Genomic DNA, 19,978 nt, shown 5'->3' on the forward strand with positions numbered 1-19,978 from the left:
GGATGGATAAATGATGGCTAGATAAATGGACAGACGGATGGATAGATATAAGGAAAGATGGATGGATGGATGGATGGATGCATGGTTAGATAAATGGATGGATGGGTGAATGGATGGATGGCTATATGGATGGATAAAGTTACGTTGAAACCAAGCACACCATTGTTGTTCTTGTGACATTACCAATAAGTTTGATGTGTCAGATGGCCCTCTTCCTATTGAAAAAAGTTGTATCCAAGATGGCCGACTTGTAAATGGCCACCATGGTCACCGCCCATCTTGAGGAGTTTTCTCCTCACATATACTAATGTGCCACAAACAGGACTTTAATATCACCAACCATTCCCATGTTATTACGGTGTATTCATATGAATGACCCACCCTGTAGATAGAATTGAAGATTAACTATAAGGAGTAGGAACTGTTTTTTTTTCTGATTGCAGGGTATTCAAGTTTGGGGAATACCCTGTTAGAACTAGATTTTTCAAGTGATTTTGATGGACCTGAGTGTGAAATAAGGATACTGCCCTTTTGTATGTGCTTGTCAGTCATAAAGTGTCTACATTTTTGTCTATTTTACTTTATTGGAGGCCACCATTTACAATATCTATATAATATTAATTTTATTCAATGAGAAACTGAAACGATAAACTCATCATGAAAGTGTTTACTGAGGCCATGGGTCAAGCATGCTGACTCTTGAGTTACTGTACCTCCTGCTGGCCAGGTTAGCAGCACTTTCACATCGATGTTCATTTTTACGCAGACCCCTAATAAAAGTTGACATTAAAGTTGCCATGGTGTCTGTGATAGCAAGCATTTGTCTATTTATTTCTCTTCGTTAAGCTCTGGTTTGGCTTCCATCAAATGTAACTGTTAGTGTCCCAGTGAAGGTTGTACATGTTTGTTTATTGCTGGGCAGGTAATCATTTGATTAAGCTTTTAAGAAGTGAAATCTAATTAAAATTGCTGTCTGTACCCATCACCCTACAACCAAAATAAACCCAACCTATTGAGTTAAAAGAAGTGCATAGAAGAGTGATAGTTCTACTGTAGAAACACATTTTAGACAGAATAATTCAGAAAGGATTGTGAATATTTGTCAAAATGACCCAAAACCCCTCCATTCAAAACACTTAACATTCACATTGTTCTTTTCTGTATGCAGGCCATCCAGCTTGCAGACAGGACGATCTCCACCCAGACCTCCAGCCTGCCGCACCCCGACACTCTCCATCTCCCCAACTCCTTCCTGTTCCTCGTCCCTTCCCCGATCTGTCTACCATGAAATGACAGCTAACAATGTCATCATCCTGGAGCCTGATTCCTCTAGCCCCGCCTCCAGGAATCGTCTGCTCTCTTCTGCAATCGGCGGCCTTTCCGATTGGCCAGCAAATTCAGATGCAGTGCCTTCCGCTAATGTCATTGTTGTAGAAACCTCCAATCTGATCATTCGCAGTGCGTCTGAGTTCTGCCTAAGCTCCACCCAACTGTCCGTGGAACCGCAGGAGAGCACCTTCACGTCAAATCCTTTTTTCAAGCTGCGCTCACTCAGCAGCCAGTCACTGGTGGAGCAAGAGATCAGGATGGTGAGGCAGAGGGAGGAGGAGTGGAAAAGGCAGAGGGAGGAGATGTGGAGGAGGAAAAGAGAGGAGGAGTGGAAGAGAGGGAGAGAGCGGTACGATACTGTTTTGGTGTCTCCGGGTCTGAGTGATAATGTTACGTACAACGGTATGTATCATCCACACAACTAAAACACTAATGATGTAGGAAGCACACAACCTAACATACTAGAAACCTTTTATTTTATTGTAGATTTATTCAAATGAGTCAGTGTTTGAATGTGTTTGAATGTAAGACCGTGTGCTTAGGCATAGATAGGTAAAAGAGTCCACATTTAAGTTTCTAACAAATTTCTCTTTCTCTTTCTGAGTGCGAGATCTCGCAAAAGTCCGTCTTAATTTTTTTTTCTCCCATGTCCCCTGCGGGGCTCCGTATGTTCATGATGTTAGCCAACACTAACAGTTTTCACTGCTGAGTGAAAACAACAATTGCTAAGTCAAACAGGTCAACAGCACAGTGTTAATCTGTTACCAATATGACACATAAATCAGCCTTTGATGTATGCTTCACCACTAAAGGCTTTAATGAGGACTCCCTTTTTTATGATTGGTGACATCTTGGGAAAATTTCCGAACAAGCATCTATAAGTGTTTCCGGATCTGAAAAGAAATGTTAGAAAAATGTCTTATAGACTGTGTAGTTCTCAATTAGGCCCTAATTCATATATGCTGATGATGCTGTGGGAACTTCCTCTGTTTTGATACCAGTGTCAGTGGTTCCAGACAGAAGCGTCTCCTCCCCGTCATCCCCCTCCAGGACCCGCAAAATAGAGCGATCCAGTTTGTCTTGTGACCACAAGGTTGGCAGACTCACACACACATTCATATGCATGCACTCTACAGCTGTTGTAGAAGACAAAGTTGTGTCAGCACCAAAGTCTGGAAATCATTATGCACACCTCTAATACAAATGAGCATGTTTCGTCTTATTCAGTTGAATGAAACCACTTGACGTTCATATATAGTTCATATATAGTTCATATATAGCTCATATATAGCTCATATATAGTACCCCGGCACTGACAGTATCTTATGTTTCAAGTCATACAAACAGCTTATGACCCTGGATATCATTGCTCCTCTGAAAAGAAGAGATGACTGTCTCTGATATAATGCATAAACATTTTTAAGCATACAGCTTCTAAGGCTTTGCACTCATTTACAGGATCCTTATTTGACCTGTAAAAACTTTTTTAAAAAGACGTTTGGGAAGTTAGGACATTTTCCTGTTCGTCACTAATAGGGCTGCCACAAACGATTATTTTGATAGTCGGCTGGTCACAGATTATTTTTGCGATTAGTCGACTAATCAGATCATCATCCATTGGACGTAAAACGTACAGCTTATTGCACCAGCATGAATCTGCTCTAATATAACTATCATTAGCTTACAGCTTGAAGTGTTTCAGGTGTGTGCTAACTAAAAATAGATAGATAGATTGTCTCGGTGGAGTTTAATAAACTCAGCCGTCTGCTCCTTGCTATCTAAAATATAACAGGACACTGGAGGAGTAAACTCTCGACCATCTCACACTTCTGTTTAATCAGTCTTCTGACGTTTGTGAAAATTATAGCAAATAAAACTGAAAAAAGCCAAACAATAAAATGTTTAAGTCATCTAAGTGACTTACATCATGTTTAACCTGAGTAGCGAAAGATCGTGTGGGTTTGAAAGCAATGTGCCGGGAGTTTGCTGTTCTCGTCGGCTCTAGTGAGCCTTGAACTCCCGGTCAGCTATCGAGCTGGTGGGTAACAGACGTCTCCGAAAACGTCACTTTTACAAATATGTGATGTCTTGATAAACCGAACAGATATTTGAAGTTTACACAGCTACATTCTCGCCTGAAAATATGTTAAAAGTTTATTTTGTGACCCAGACAGAGTAATAAGAGTAATATTAAAACTAAGTATGCTGCCATTGTTGGAAATGCTATGAATTCTGGGATAGGTTGGGCCACGAAGGATACTCCTTCAAATCGGAGGAAATGAAGGACGCATTTGTCGGCCGCATTTGGAGAAGTCTACGAATTTGGACAGCCTTCGTCGTGTTGCTGTCACGTATTTGGCCTACAAATGCGGCCTCAGGAGGATGCAGCCTCTGAATTTGGACACAGCTACGATACCGGAGTTGCTTCTTCTTCTTCGGTGTTTAACGGCAGCTGGCATCCTTGTACATGCAGTGCTGCCATCTTCTGTTTCAGTCCGTTATTACACACTTAAATCGTACTACTTATTCCTGCGTCTTTCAGGATCTTGCAAAGCTTCAAACGACGCACTGACTATTAAATTAGTGGCAGCCCTAGTCACTAATAACAAGAACAACCCTGAGTTTGTTTTTAGCACCGGAGCCAGGCTGACAGAGAGTCAGAGCTAAATTGAGGTTTTCTTTTAACTTTAACGAGAAATTCTTCAGAAATAAAATTTTAACCATCAGAGAAAAAATAATTCATAGCTGCCCCATATGAAGTGCATTAAATGCAGGAACTTTAATAACTGCTTACTTTACCTAGGCTCTTCCTCTCTTATCATCTTTCTAAGTTGACTAAACCATGAATGCGCCTCAAACAATTTTCACTATTATTTAATGCTTAAATATGATTATTCTATCTTCATCAGCAGATTATGTACCACAGGCTTCTAAGGTGGCCACAAACAAATGATTTCTAAACTTTCTTTTATTTTAAAATACAGTTGCTGTCAAACAGTTAAATGGTCATTTTCAAAGTAATGGTTTATAGAGTGCATGATAGCAGAGAATGTAATGATGCTGTTTAAACTGTCACTCTGACTTTCGTTTGTACATCACCCATTGTATATGTCATACACATTGTTTCACTCATTTTTTACCCTACCTTTCTGACTCATCAATCAGTTGGATTGATCGCACCTTTCATTCACCAGTTCACAATTTAGCAAATATATTCATTATTTACCTCATTTCATCGAACCATTACACCTGCATCACTTTATCCAGCATTTCTGTTACATCTTCTCTTCATTTTTCTTTCTCTCTAATGTCCATCCATCCATCATCCATCCATCATCCATCCATCCATCCTCCATCCATCATCCATCATCCATCCATCCATCCATCATCCATCCATCATCCATCCATCCATCCATCCATCCTCCATCCATCATCCATCATCCATCCATCCATCCATCCTCCATCCATCATCCATCATCCATCATCCATCATCCATCCATCATCCATCCATCCATCATTCATCCATCATCCATCCATCCATCCATCATCCATCCATCCATCCATTCATCCATCATCCATCCATCCATCCATCCATCATCCATCCATCCATCATTCATCCATCATTCATCCATCATTCATCCATCCATCCTCCATCCATCATCCATCATCCATCCATCCATCCTCCATCCATCATCCATCCATCATCCATCCATCCATCCATCCATCCATCCATCCATCCATCCATCATTCATCCATCATTCATCCATCCATCCATCCATCATCCATCCATCCATCCATCATTCATCCATCCATCCATCCATCCATCCATCCATCATTCATCCATCATCCATCCATCCATCCATCCATCCATCCATCCATCCATCCATCCATCCATCCATCCATCCATCCTCCATCATCCATCCATCCATCTTTGCTCCAGTGGTTCAGCTGAGTCTTCCCCTCCCTCCAGTTCCCTCCTTCCCTCTCTTCAGTGCCTCGACAGCAAAATGCCATGGCACAACGATGGGAGGCCTCCCTACTAGCCAATCAGAAGAAGTAAGCAACGGTACTGCTCAGCTGTCAGACATTGTAAAAGCCAAAATCAAGTCCCCTGCCTGTTTCTTCCTTAGTTTTGCTCTCAGTCAGTCCCTTGTATCGGCAGCCAATGTGTTTTACAACATTTGTCAGAGCTATGGGTTATAGCTCAAATGTGGGTTTTTCACCTGGACACCACAGAAGAAGAGAACTGTTTCTCGGTTTCAATGATTTCAGTAATTTACCTGAGCTGGTTTTCTCACAATGTCTCAGTGGCTTTAAAAGTCAGACTATCTAAAAGAGTCCGACACATTGGACCTGCCTGTAACGTCACTTTTTCCTTTATATAATAATTCCTGTGGACAGATTACCTAAAGCTGTATAACAAACATAAGTATATATAAGTCTTAATCTGCAGTCATGCTAATCCCACTGGTTTTAACATGTGATATTTAATGTGAATTTTCACATTTTAACATTTGTGATTTTCTCCTCGATATATGATATTTACAGCACTTTGATAACTAGATATGGCTGAGCTAAGGCACTAGTAGAACTATTTATTGACATCTGTTTTATGTGAATGACTGACTCGAATGCAGTGATTTTCAATTTTACTTCTTGGCAGTCACATGCTCGATTTTAATGACTTTATATGTGAAAATATTGTAGCTATGCATTGCAGAGATGCAGACAAGATGTTGCATGTTGTTTTCTTCACAATAACAGTTCATGTATTTTAAAGGTGCCACGCCAAACTTTGAAAATCACTGCCTTAATGAAGTGTTACAATGAGCCATTGATCCAAACAGTTTGGATGTCCCAGGTTTCCTAAAGAGCTACTTTTGCTTCTTTGATGAAGGTCAGCTGTTAGCACAGGTTCTGATCAGTGTGTTAAATATACACTCTACCTTCCTTTAGGCCCTTATTGGCACACGTGTCAATTTTGAGGAAAGCTGTTAGTGTTTTAAACAGTTTAAGTAGCTTCTGTTAAGTGGCTGCATGATCTCGATGAGAGCAGCTCATAAAGGGAAACTTGCCCTTGCATGATGGATCCTCCCCCTTTAGTTTTAAACATTAATAGTTTGCCTTTGGCATCCACACTGTATTGTTTTCATCCTCTCAGTAGTTGGCCTACAGCCTTTTTACTTTAGGAACCAAAAGAAAATGTGTAATTTCTGCTCTGCAACCTGTGTTGTTGTGTGTGCCACAGGCTTTTTTCCATCATGAGCCTAGCTATCCCCCGAGAGTCCAAGGTATAAGGACGGAGTCTACTCTTATCTAGACTGTAGATAAGTTAATTAGTTTAGGTTAACTTCACACCATCATACAAAAAATGGACATCATAGAGCCTGTGTTTCATCCTGAAGTAAAACAAATAAGGAACAAAGATGTATCTCAGGAAAAGGATTACTGTGCAATGGAACTGAAGAGAAGTGAAAAAGTTAAAAGAGGACAACAGTTATTCGAATATGTTGCCAGATAGCTTGTAGCTAATGCCTCACCAACAACTTCCATCTATAAAATGGATGAAAGATCTCAAGCTGAAACAAACGTTTGCACGGCCGTGTCCCCGTGCTGTTTGAGCTTTATAATCATCCCCAGACAAACACGCTTCTCTTGGAGTGATACAACCTGGCCAAACCCTGTATGGCTCCACAGTTATGGAGGCGAGGGCTCGTCACAGCTCTGACCACAAGATCTAGTCAATATTTTTACAGATTTTTATCGCCTGTCTTGATTCTTACAAAGAGAGATTTATCGTATTGTATTTTTGCTGCATATATTTATGAACTGAGCAGTGCTTATAAATTCTTAAAACTTTTATTTGTAAAAGGTTTATAACATATTGTGATGGTAAGATTATTGAAAACTTTCCATGTTTTTTAGAAGCTGATATTTCCGTGTGGTGTGTGCGTATGTGCACGAGTGCATACCAATCCATCCTCCTTACACATGGGACTTACACATGAGTGGCTCTGGCTTCTGCAGTATGACTCCAGAGTACGTCCACTAGTTTGGATAAAAGGTGCGTTCAAGTCAGCTCAGGATGCAGGATTTCTCTGTCACGGGGAACAACACCAGACAGGAATGCAGCAGATTGTTTGGGATCACTTTATTTTAGCTGTGCTACACTGCAGTGTATTACTGAATAAACTATATTACAGTATCTCAAACTACCTAGCTAAACCTGCGAGTCACTGTGCAACCTGAAGCTAGATCCACAGCTCAGTAGATTATAGTAGTTTGGCTTACCTTTTCTTTACCTTCTGCCCTACCTTCCTAATATTTTAATCCTACATTTACAACTTTTTATGACAATGTTAAAGTAATACTACTTTTCAAGTGCTGAAGGTGTTGTTAGATACTATAATTAGCTTTGTATCCACACTAGGTGTTATAGTTTCAACTTGAAATTGAAGGCGAAGCTTTAAGTACCTTAAATAGAAAGATTGCTAATAGAAGGCTGCAAAAAAACTTTCCCACTGAGTATTTTTCACCAGCCACTCTGATCAGTATGCTGGTGGTAATTTTTTAAATAAGACAGAGGTCCATTTTTAGGTGCTTGATTGACATGCTCCGTCTTGTGTGATTAACACACTGGCCAGTTACTAATAAACATAAGGAACTATGTTGTTCAGATTTTTCACTCAGTTAATATTTTCCTTTAAATCCATGTAGCAATATTAGTGCTCAAATGTTAACAGTGCATTTGGCTCTTTGGTGATGTATCTCCTCCAATCAGCTTCCAGCTGTTAACCGCCTACTCCACCGCACTGCACATATTCTGGCAATGTTAATCTCCACCTGAAAAGATGGTGTTGACCACAAAACCATCACTGGCTTCAGTTAAGCTGTAATATAACAATAACGGCCGTAGTGAACAGCATCAGCTTTTATGCCCATCTTTATATACAGTCTTTATACACACCCTTGTGGAACAGCTAAAAGCTGGAAAAGCTTTTGACTGGAAAGCTGGAATTCTGGAATGAAAGTAGACGACTTCAATCCAAAGATAATGCTGACTGGCGTCTGACCCCTGACCCTGGACACACTGTCAGTGACTCGTGGAAATGAAGCAGTAGCAACCATGCTACAAAGAAAATAGTCCTAATTTAATAAACCTGTCACAACTATTCTTTTTTTTTTCCTCCCCAAAACATTCAGTTTGCCTTACTCCAAAATATACGGTTAAGGTAGGTCTACCACCTACGATGGCTCAGACCTGGTTAGATTACCAGGATAATTAATACATCAGTGTTGTCCATCTAAAGATTTTTGTTGGAGATTTAGTTCAATTTTATTTATACAGCATCAAACAACACTGTAAGGTAGACCCTACAATAATAATGTCGGATTATTCACACATATATCAGTTATTACTGCTAGAAATGGCCTTTTGCTGACCACATATTGGAAACTGAAATACAGAAAACAAATGCAACTAAAAATTCAACTCAAAGTGCAAAATGTACACCCCCACCCCCTGATCAGAGGTCACAGAGGTCGCAGACTGCACTTAGATGCTGTGTTAATGCTTTGGGAAGTCTGAATATGCTGCTTAAATCTCTGTGTTATGAATTCTGAGATGTGTTGAATGCACTCTGTGAGAACAGGATGAAGGGTCAGCATGTTTCTGTGTTGCTGTGATACTGTATTATAACCTGGATTACACTGTACTGTGCACTCAGTGATCAGCCTGTAATTTCAAGGATTTGAGTCCACATCCACACCTGGCTGCAGTTTTACTTTAAGTTTTGTTGTTTTTGCATTTAATTTTGTTTAGTTTTGGAAATAAATTGAATTTAGATTTCAGATGTACTTCTCAGCTGGTGCAAAGGTCCGATCTTCAGTGTGGAGTCACAGATGTTTCCCTCATACGTGTTATTTATGTGTATTAGTTTGTTTGCATCCACATTCACTCATTTATTATTGCCAAATAAAGGTGTGGTGATCTTAAATAAAGCATAACTCCTGAGTGGTGCTCAGCGTTTCTTTATTCTCCATCAACCACATTCACCTACACAACTAGAAACACCAAGTAAACGAAGTGAACTGCTGCATTGTATATTTAGCTGTACTTGGTCTTAATTTTGTTTTAGTTCTAAACACTTTCAGGAGAAATGTACTTCAAAATAACACAAAAAGCATAGAAGAGCTAACCTGGAGTCTGGATCTGCAGATTTCCACTGTGTGTTCACAGGGTGGGACTCACAGGGTGGGACTCACCCACTCGGATTAGGATGAAGCACATTTATTATGGGATATCACCATGGACACACACTTTTACAGCAGACATGGTCGTGACAATTTCTAATCTCGTTTTGTTTAGGCTTCTCCATATAATGACAATATATAAAAATAATAACATGATTCTGAAAATGTCCATGCTGAAAACTGGCATGACCCCAACAAGCTTCAGTGTCCCTGAGAGACAAGTACAATAAAAAAGTAATCAGTAACTAATTACCAATTACTTCCCCAAAAAAGTAATCCCGTTACTTTACTGATTACTTATTTTCAAAAGTAATTAATTACTTAGTTACTTTTTTAAAACACGATTTACAACCTGAGTAGGTGATAAAGCGATAGATCTTTCAGCCCAATTCTACTTTTTCTGCATAATCCATCATACAAAATGTAATCAAATGGAAAAGTCTCTTTTTAAAACTTGTTTTATTGGTTTTAATCTTTTAACTTTATGCATCAAGCAAACATTTAATTACATGCAACATTCTCTGACTGGAAGAAATTAGTTTAACATTTAAACCTATTTTCTGCACATTCCAGCATATAAAATAAAATATTTTTTGTGTTTACACTCAGTCTTTCAAATAGATGCAAGTAAAACACAGCAGAAAATAAATAAAGTCAAAGACTCAGCGGTCCTGTTGCTCTATTTTCACCTGTAAAGCAGGAGTGGGGTAGGCGGAGGTTTACCCTGGTGCAGGTGTGCCGCGGTCAGTGGAAGAATCCGCGAGTTTCTCTGTGAGTTTCCCATCACGTCGTAGCTACTCGGTGCTTGTTGGAAGTTTAGGGGTTTTTTCGCTGTAAAAAGAAGTTTTCTTCCCACGCACAGCGGACACTAATGTTTTTGTCACTTTTTATGGAATCAAACTCAAAGTAAGGTCAGTACTTCCACGCTTTAAACGCTGCACGCTCATACTCTCTCTGCACTCGATATGTGATCCATTGTTGATCTGCACACAGCTGTTGTCACGAACGTCGCACTCGCTTACGTCACTGTCATAAGACATTCTCGCAAAAAAATCACGGTTTTAGTAACGCAGCGTTCCTACGGGAAAGTAACGGTAATCTAATTACCGTTTTTGCAATAGTAATCCCTTACTTTACTCGTTACCTGAAAAAAGTAATCAGATTACAGCTGTGTTTCCCTCCAGTTTCCCTCTTTACTGTATTCAAGCCCTGTGTTTTCCTCTGCCCTTTGTCACGTCGTACCTCCTCATGTGCTGTAAGTCGCTCCGTGTTTCTGGTTTCAGTTTTTCTACGCTTCTAGTTTCGCAGTGTTTTGTTCTTAGTTTTATACTCTAGGTGTTTGCTTTGTTTTCTGTAAGTTATATCATGAAGGGTTTTTCCAGCAAATAAAGCTGCCGATTCAAAGTTTGTTTTTCCGTGCACGAATGTCTGCATTTGGGTCCACGTCCTGCCTGCCACAGCACAAACAGTTTCATTGTGTTTGCTGATAAATATAATGGTGGCTGTGTGCCAAAGCCAGTGATACGGGCACCTGCATTAATGACGTTAAACTCGTGGATAGTTCTTTAATGACACGAGCGACTAACAGAGAGTGATATCCAGCGTGACTCTGTGGGGACGTCTGAGCTGACTCGTGTCACACAGGATTAATGTCGCACACGCATTAAATGGTCAGAGCAGCGTACACGGGATGAGCTGGTTTATTAGCATCATTGTTCTAGGGCTTTCTACATGCTCGTCATCTCACACACTGCACCCAAATGTTTAAAGGCACTATCAGAATGGACACTGAAGGAAATTTCCGTCCCGGGTTTCCTCCGTGGCGTGAGCGATAAGCAGAGTTTTGTCCTTTCCTTATAATACTCCTAATTATTCAAAGTAACACTCAGGTATGCCGTTCAGCTGGGTTAGTTACGACGTCGGGAGCAGTTAGGAGAACAAAGTGACAGAAACTGTTCAGGTTGCTTTCCCACAATCAACTCAAAGGTTTATTCATCAGACAACAGCTTATATAGAGGAAAAAGGTTCGTGTGTCAGCAGGTTCTCAGTTCAAACCGGTACAGACCAAATAAGGAAACGTCTTCCTGCCTCCTGAGCAAAGAAGTATCCTTTGTGTAGTTTATCTCTTCAGTTACAATTTATGATCATCCCAGCAAAATACACTCCTAGACATAGAATACAGAGTTCTTTCATTAGTGAATTCTGAAACAAACCACCTGGCCTTTAACAAGCCTTTTCTAAAGGATAAGGAAGGGAGGATGGGAGTAAGGAAGTGGTCTCGTCTCTGTGGTATTTTCGACCTTGGGGTACCAGCCTGTGAGTCTTACACATTAATTCTTGGGTCACAGAGAAAGAGAAAAACAACTAGTAAATGGGCCTTATTGAGTAACAGTTTTCCTGTATAATATCACTATAAAACAATATCCTGTAAATGCTACCTTGGTATCAAAATATCACAACAGACACCGTATCAGAACGAAAGGGTTTACAAATGCTGATGACAGTAAAATTATGATTTTACTGTCAGGTATTTACAAACCAGATGTTTAAGCTTCCACTGTCAGGAAATGATGAATATTGTTTCTCATATGCAAATGTTCCAGTTGGAGAAAGCACAACTGAAACATTGGCACCTGAGCTGTGAATGCTAATGCAGTCATGCTGCTGTTGTGCAGCTCAGTCCATCCAGTTATAACAAATATCACACTTGTCCATCCGGTTGTTGTTCAGTATTTATCAGCTGATATTGTTTTGGTATTATTAAACCCACGTGGGCCAGCCCAGAACAGAATATGCTGCATAGCACAGGAAAGTAATGCAAACATTCACCGACACATTCAACACAGTGTGAAGTCATTCTGAAGTAGGTCACTCCAATCCGTTATTACCAGCAGAGGGAGCCACAGTGCGCTCCACTGGTCAAACCTAATATTGTGTCTGTTGCTATGGGAACATGTGCTTGTTCTGTAATATTGTTTAATTTGGACCTGAGGACTATAAGAAGATCATTAATGTTATTACCTCCATGTGTGTCTGTGTGTGTCTGTGTGTGTCTGTGTGTGTCTATGTAAACCATTGTTTTGAATTAATTCTGATAAAGGATTTTAGATTGGGGTCATGGTAACTACCCATTAAATGTTAGCTTACATCCATTACGGTCTTCAATATCAGCTTCATGATTTATTGGTTGAAAACGGACAAAAAGCCTTTTAAATTCAAAGTTCTGACTCTTAAAATTGTGCTGTGCATTGTCAACATATGGAAAATATCATATCAAGATCATGTGATCTCTCCTCAACAGATCAAGAGCTGCGTCTTGGAAATGCGTAATTTTGGTTAATTTATTACTGTCGTAGGCTTTTGGGAACAAACAAAACAAAAACATGCATGAAGCTACAAAGTTCTTCAGGCTAACATGCTGTCCAAACCTAATCCTAACGATCAGAGCTGGGCTTATTTGAGTGCTTTGAAGCAGTAAAAGTGAAGCATCTTACAGTCCAGTCATCATCATGCTGGTGTTGCTCTGCTGTTCGTTGTCACAACCAGCAGCTCTGCAGTGTAACAATGAAATGAGTAAATGTTAAACAGTACAGTTTTGAGTTGTTATTCTGAGAGGTTAAAGCTAGCTGCCTGGGCTTTGAATACTGGGAGCTAGGAGCAGACATGCTAAAGCACTGCTAGCACATGTGCAGTAAGAACACGTGTGTCACTTGGATTTAATCCTGTTCAAAGTGATTTATTTTGGTTTGTCTTTTTTCTCCATGCATTCCAACTTCAGATGACAGATTTGTGGGTTAATCTTTTCAAGTCATCTTACATTTTACATTAATCTGTAGCATATATATCCTGGGGCAACGTACTGAACTCCCAGTTGCTCTCTGATGCATTCATTCATTCATTCATTCATTCATTGTTAGTACTTGTTAGCATGGAAAACAGTGCTTGTGTGATTGTGTGTGATTTGGTGAAGTAGAAGCAGAAAAGCGCTATATAAAAACAGTCCACTTACAGCGACACACAGCAGTATGTGATACGTGGGGAACACGTTATAAAGACTGACCAAATTAAACAGGGCTCTTTAGTTACAGTGTCACATGTTTATTAGCTGGAGATGATTTCACATCTTCCCTTTCACAAAAGGTCACTAAGCGCTCGAGGAGAATCGGTCATTTTAGGCAGCACCACGTAAAAAAGAAGGCTTTCAGTTAGCAGACACTACAGCACGGTTGTTGTTTTTTCCGGATCTTTCTGACGCCTGGTCCCACCGCGCTCTCTCTGTGTCCGTCTCCAAGTCCCTGCACGTGTGCAGCAGCTCTATTGCTTGCGCTTGGCTTTGGAATGTGCCCGTGGCTCTTCTTCTCCTTCATGTTGCTGTCATCATAGTCTTCATCGTCCTCAACAATGACCAGTTCAGCCTTGAGGGAACCTTCAAACTCCCGAACCTGCCGGCTCTCGTCCAACGCTGACTGAAAACCCATGAATATGGCTGTGATTGGCTCAGCAGTGTCCAAGACGCTAAGGACTGTGCAAGGAGGGTCATCTCCAGTAAGGGGTGCTCTGTGTCTGTTCCCAGTTTGTCTGTTTGACTGGTACAATGATGGGCGGTAATGTTCTTCCTCACTGATATAATCAATAGCAGGAATATAACAGGGAGTGTAGCTGAAGCGTGTGTGTGTTAGTATTTCCTGGTCATGTGTTCTAAGAGGTACGCAGCACCTGGATGGTTCAGTGATCCTGCTGCTGCTTCTGGTCATGCCACTGGGCTGGTGGCTTGCAGACCCGCCTTCCTGAAGACGGTGACAATTTGTCACTGGATATGAACTACAGTGACAATCTCGCTGGTTGCCATAGTGATCCAGGCGCGTCACACAACTTTCCGTCAGATTGCTTTGCTGGCTCCTGCCTTCATTTTTGATAAGACAGCTGTCCTGGTTACAGTAGTGATGCTCACTGTGTGGGTTTCTTTGGCTGTTTTCGTTGGAGCTAAAGTCTTTGTCTGCTTTGTGTCTTTGCAGGACATCATAGTGTCCTGGCTGCTTCCTGAGGTCATGCTCCTCCACCCTGTTCCAGTTTTGGTGCTTTGCTTGACCATGCATTGTAGCATTTCTCAGTAAATGTTCCACCTCATTGGCCGATAGCTCAGAAACACCATTCTGGCCACGTGATGCCTAGAAGTACAAAAAAACCAGGACTCAGAAACTGAAAGAAATTCAAACACAACAGAAGCTAACATGACGCATTCTGTTTATGTCACTTCACGAGCTACTTGAAAAGGAACATGTACAGCTAAAATGCTTGTTCTTTGTCAGCAGAATTGCTAACAGAAATCTATATTAGCTTGAGATGTTCATGCCAGTGTTTCCCACACACAGGCTTTATTCGTGTGGGTGACTGTTTTGCAGCTAAGTGAGGCCACAGTTCAGGACTGTGGATTTGGAGTTGCTACTATGTGATACAGAACTCAGTTAAGAGACAGTGGATTATTGCTCCTTTATTTATTGTCATAGTTTTTGAGATTTATTAAAATAAAGGTTTAAACAAAGGAAAAACCAACTAAGAACCATGCAGATGGTTCAAACAGTAACAGACGACAGTCGGCTGCATCCTTCATTACTGTAGTTTTCTCTCTCTTGAAATAGAGAAACGATATAGTGCATGCCTCCATTTATATTCATCATATACAACAAATCTTTGTTTGCCTTTGGCACCCCAGGTAGATAGCTTTACATTAATCCAGTGTAACATTAGCCCCACCCAGTCCACTGCTCTGTGCCAGTCGCAGCTACTGGGACTTTGGTAAAAATGCTGGTGTCATTATTACCAGTTGTGGAGTATTAGGGTCACTAATCAAAAGTTACAGGGAGCTAATATTCTCATACAAATCTGTTTCAAAGCTAAAATGGAATAAAACAAAGCATGCACCTCCACTGCTTAAAGTGAAGTCAGGGTTTGGCTCAGAATAATAAAAATACCTGCTGAGAGTTGAGTGCACAAACACACTTCTGGACATCATCAGGAACCCTGAGCCCGGTGTTTTGGTGAAAGTCTTTCAGAAGAACATCAGGCGTAGAAAGTACTGAGCGCTCCCCAGTCAGAGTATTTTTAGCCACATTGAGCTGCATGTTAAACAGAGCTGGGACACAGAGGGCAGTTAATGCAGTTAAAGTTTATCCTGATTATCATGACATCTGTCCAGGTGCACAGCACAATCCATGTCCTGTACATTAGTTAATGTAAGTCTCCACAGGTCATTCTCAATGGGTGATACAAATGTATAAAAATAAAGCAGAGGAAAAAGTTCGCTTTGAGCTCTGAGATATGGTATATCTGATATAACATATACAGGACAGTATGTGTAGAACCCAGAAACATAGATGTGTGGTCAAAGATGAAAGAATGTGCACTAATGAGGTGAAAAAGTTACATTTATGTGACTTTCTGATGTCCTTTTTAAAGATCTGTGGAAAATGATGAATCACGTTTTTTGTGCAGAAACTAGGAGTGAGTCATATAGACATCCTTTACTCAGCGTTCTGATACCTGTGCAAAGTTCACAGGTAGATCCTCAAAAACTAGAGCGCACTGGAACGCCAAATTAAAGCAGACATGAAACACTACACACATACAAAGGCTGATTTACAACGTAAAAATCCAGCTGTTACTCATAATCTGTGTGTTTGTAAAGAATTTAAAAATGAGGACAGATTTTCCTGTTTGAGTGAATGTAGCCAAACAATGGAGCCAATTATTGTTAAAGAGACAGACAGTATAAGTGGACAGTATGTCCTTGGTTTTACTGCTGCAGCCAGGGGCAGCACAAAAGGGTTTTCCACTGAGTTATTGGTTCTGTCACCAGTTAGCTAACATAAACCAATGTGGGTTTATTAGCCACAACCAACCAGGCGATGTCACATTCTGTGCTGACAGAAGATGGCGTAAACATCTTTTGAAAGCACTTATTGTACTGTAGCTGCCTCCACCAGTTTGTGAGAGTGAATGAATAGTGGCATTGTAAAGCACTTTGGGTGCCTTGAAAAGTGCTATATAAATCCAATCCATTATTAATTATCAGAACACAGCACTATAAATTCAGTTCTACATTTGCAAACTCTTGTGTATTTCAGTGCTATTGTGTATAACAGTTTTAAATGTATGAATGATCTCACGCTGCCGTGGTGTGTTTGGCTCACACTGTTCACTGGCTGGTGAGGAGAAGGATTCAGGGATTGCTGTGGTTATGTGTAATGGTTCTGCAAGAACAAAAACAGAACTGTTAGCTTGGGTTCATCTTTCGTCGCAACACCAGAGATGTTGCAAATGATGTCACATGACTTACCAGGAACAAAGCTGTTGTGGGCTTCCTAGAAGACACGCACAACTCAGTAAGTATAACAGGTACTAGAGGGAGCACAACACTACACCTGTGTATCTGTGAGAATGTGTGTTTGTATATACCTTGATAATGTCCTCCGGACTTTTCTCCACTGCCTTGAGTCTACTGAGGATAAAACTCTCATTAACGCTGATCATAGACTCTTCTCTCTCCAGAGAATCCACCTCCATTTCAATCCTAAGGAGACAGAGGGGTCAGAGCAGGGTAGTAACAGGGCAGGACATCACATGAGAAACAGTAACCTCTGGGCCTGAAAATGTGGCCAATGTGAAAGTGACAAAAACTGCAGTGCCTCTGAAGGCTATTTGAGGCTGGCAACCTCATAGACTCTCTTGTTAAAATACCCAACTTTACAGCATTAAAGAGCATGTTTAATTTTTGATTTGTTTTGTTTTGTTTCAAGTAGAGCTGTGCGATAGAACGATAACGATATGTATTGCGAAATAACTTTTCCTCGATAGAAAAATTAAACTATTGCGATAGACCTCACCGCTCTGGTCCTCTTAGAAAGAAGAACAGCCAATCCAAATTAAGTTGCGCAAAGCCGAACCAATCACAGCCGCAGCGTCACGTGACTTGTTACGTACAGCACAAGTGCCAAGCTGCACATGTGTATTTGTTTGGGAAGCAGCCAGCCGCCGTGCCGCCCGGATAATGGAGAAAATGAGTGTGCTGACTAGAAAAATCAACCGAGAGCATGACCGAAGGTTACCGAAGAGAAAACAGATGATGGTTCCAATGCCAGAGAGCTTGTCAAACGGAGGAGCCACAGAAGTCCCGTAGTGTGAAGGTATTTCGGCTATTTCAAGTCTGACAAAAAACATTAGCGCGCACTGTAAATTGTGCCGAAAGCAAGTCTGGAAACACAATAAAGCGGTGCATGCTCAATCTCTGACTGGAAGCGCTAATTCGTCATTCGGCTTTTGTCAGACTAAAGTAACTGTTAAAACTGTTTGAAAAGCTCAGCTATACAACAATGTGTCATGATCCTGGGTCCTTTTGACCCAGCGTTTTGTGTTTTCTCTTCTTGTGATTTTGGTTCTGTTCTTCCTCTGTTTAGTGTTTATTCTGTTCTGCCCGTGTGTTCCTGTATCTAGTCCGCGTTTCTTAGTTGTGTCCTTTCATGTGTAAGTTCCTGTTTTATTGTGAAGGTCTGCGTCTTATGTGAGTGTTTTCATTTGCCTCCCTAGTCTCGTCATGTTAATTACTCCCAGCTGTGTTCCCACCAGTGTGTAACCTCCCTGTGTTCTCTGAGTGTATTTAAGTTGTGTCTTCTGTCATAGTAGTTGCTGGTTCGTCTGTGTTGTTTCCCCTCGGTCTCCCTGCATCTCTCCATGTGTATTTCCCCGGATCTCCCTGCATCTTCGTTTCTGGTTTGTGTTGTTAGTTTACCCAGTTTAGGTGTCCGGTTTCATGTTCACCCACCATTGCTGTTTGTACCCACTCCTGTAAATAAATACTCACCTGCACCAGAGCTGCCGCCTTTTGGGTCCTTTCTCCAACTCCACACGGCTTGCCCCGGCAAACCGTGACACAAGGAGAGATTGAGAATTTCCTTTTAGTTCTCAGTTTATTTGATATTGACAAAAGTTAGTAAATTTTGTCTGTTCTTCTGTAAAACAAACTAAGATTTATTTTTAGAATTAATATTTTGTTTCTAAGTGGAATTGACAATTTAGTCTGTTTCGTTTGTTCTGTTTTGGCAGATATCCAAGAAAGGGTCTCCAGTATGAAGAGTTGGACAGCACCAGGGCCCGACATGGTTCACGCCTACTGGCTGAAGAAGCTGACTGCACTCCACGAGCGTCTGGCAGCACAAATGAACCAGCTGCTAGTTAACGAGAGACACCCGGAATGGCTAACTGAAGGCCGGACGGTCCTGATCCCCAAGGACCCCAAGAAGGGACCGGTCCCCTCCAACTACCGACCAATAACCTGCCTCAGTACCACATGGAAGCTCCTGTCAGGCATCATATCGGCTAAGATGAACAGGCACATGGGTCAATACATGAGCGGGACACAGAAAGGAATTGGCAAGAATACCAGAGGCGCAAAACACCAGCTACTGGTAGACAGAACAATCGGCCGAGACTGCAAGACCAGACTGACCAACCTGTGCACTGCCTGGATTGATTACAAGAAGGCCTATGACTCAATGCCCCACAGCTGGATACTGGAATGCCTAGAATTGTACAAGATCAATGGGACCCTAAGAGCCTTCATCAGGAACTCAATGGGGATGTGGCGTACAACACTAGAGGCCAACTCCAAGCCCATAGCACAAGTCACCATCAAGTGCGGGATCTACCAAGGAGATGCTCTGTCCCCACTGCTGTTCTGCATAGGCCTGAACCCCCTCAGTGAGATCATTAACAAGACTGGCTACGGATACCGACTACGGAACGGAGCAGTTGTCAGCCACCTCCTGTACATGGATGACATCAAGCTGTATGCCAAGAGTGAACGAGACATCGATTCACTGATCCACACTACCAGGCTATACAGCAATGACATTGGAATGTCGTTCGGACTGGAGAAGTGTAGTCGGATGGTAACAAAGAGAGGGAAGGTAGTCAGAACTGAGGGGATTGAACTACCAGAAGGCAACATTGCAGACATAGAGGACAGTTACAAGTACTTGGGGATCCCGCAGGCGAATGGGAACCATGAAGAGGCCGCTAGAAAAGCTGCAACCACCAAGTACCTGCAGAGGGTCAGGCAAGTCCTGAGGAGTCAGCTGAACGGTAAGAACAAGATCCGGGCCATCAACACGTACGCCCTGCCCGTGATCAGGTACCCTGCTGGGGTAATAGGCTGGCCAAAGGAGGAGATAGAAGCCACTGACATAAAGACAAGAAAGCTCCTTACCATGCATGGAGGGTTTCACCCCAAGTCCAGCACCCTGAGGCTGTACGCTAAGCGGAAGGAAGGGGGCCGGGGACTGGTGAGTGTCAGCACCACAGTCCAGGATGAGACAACGAACATCCAAGAATACATTGGGAA

General features: G+C 41.5%; 1 protein-coding gene and 1 long non-coding RNA gene across 2 annotated transcripts in view; one reads left to right on the plus strand and one right to left on the minus strand.

The window, feature by feature from the left end:
- Window positions 1-1,628: 1,628 nt before the first annotated feature.
- LOC113011034 (uncharacterized) lies at window positions 1,629-9,343 on the plus strand. The gene is made up of 3 exons (XR_003270425.1): window positions 1,629-1,731; window positions 2,331-2,422; window positions 5,270-9,343. It is a non-coding gene; the product is annotated as an uncharacterized LOC113011034 (long non-coding RNA).
- A 3,959-nt stretch (window positions 9,344-13,302) lies between these two features.
- palmda (palmdelphin a) overlaps window positions 13,303-19,978 on the minus strand; it is a 23,961-nt gene continuing 17,285 nt past the window's right edge. Inside the window, exons 5-9 of the mRNA XM_026150366.1 lie at window positions 17,038-17,152; window positions 16,919-16,943; window positions 16,773-16,832; window positions 15,555-15,715; window positions 13,303-14,750 (exon numbers count right to left, since the gene is read on the minus strand). Coding sequence (XP_026006151.1) covers window positions 13,788-14,750; window positions 15,555-15,715; window positions 16,773-16,832; window positions 16,919-16,943; window positions 17,038-17,152 — 1,324 coding nt within the window. The 3' untranslated portion in view covers window positions 13,303-13,787. The remainder of the gene's footprint in view (window positions 14,751-15,554; window positions 15,716-16,772; window positions 16,833-16,918; window positions 16,944-17,037; window positions 17,153-19,978) is intronic.

This window comes from Astatotilapia calliptera, chromosome 18 (assembly GCF_900246225.1).
Source record: "Astatotilapia calliptera chromosome 18, fAstCal1.2, whole genome shotgun sequence".
NCBI classification, from domain to species: domain Eukaryota; kingdom Metazoa; phylum Chordata; class Actinopteri; order Cichliformes; family Cichlidae; genus Astatotilapia; species Astatotilapia calliptera.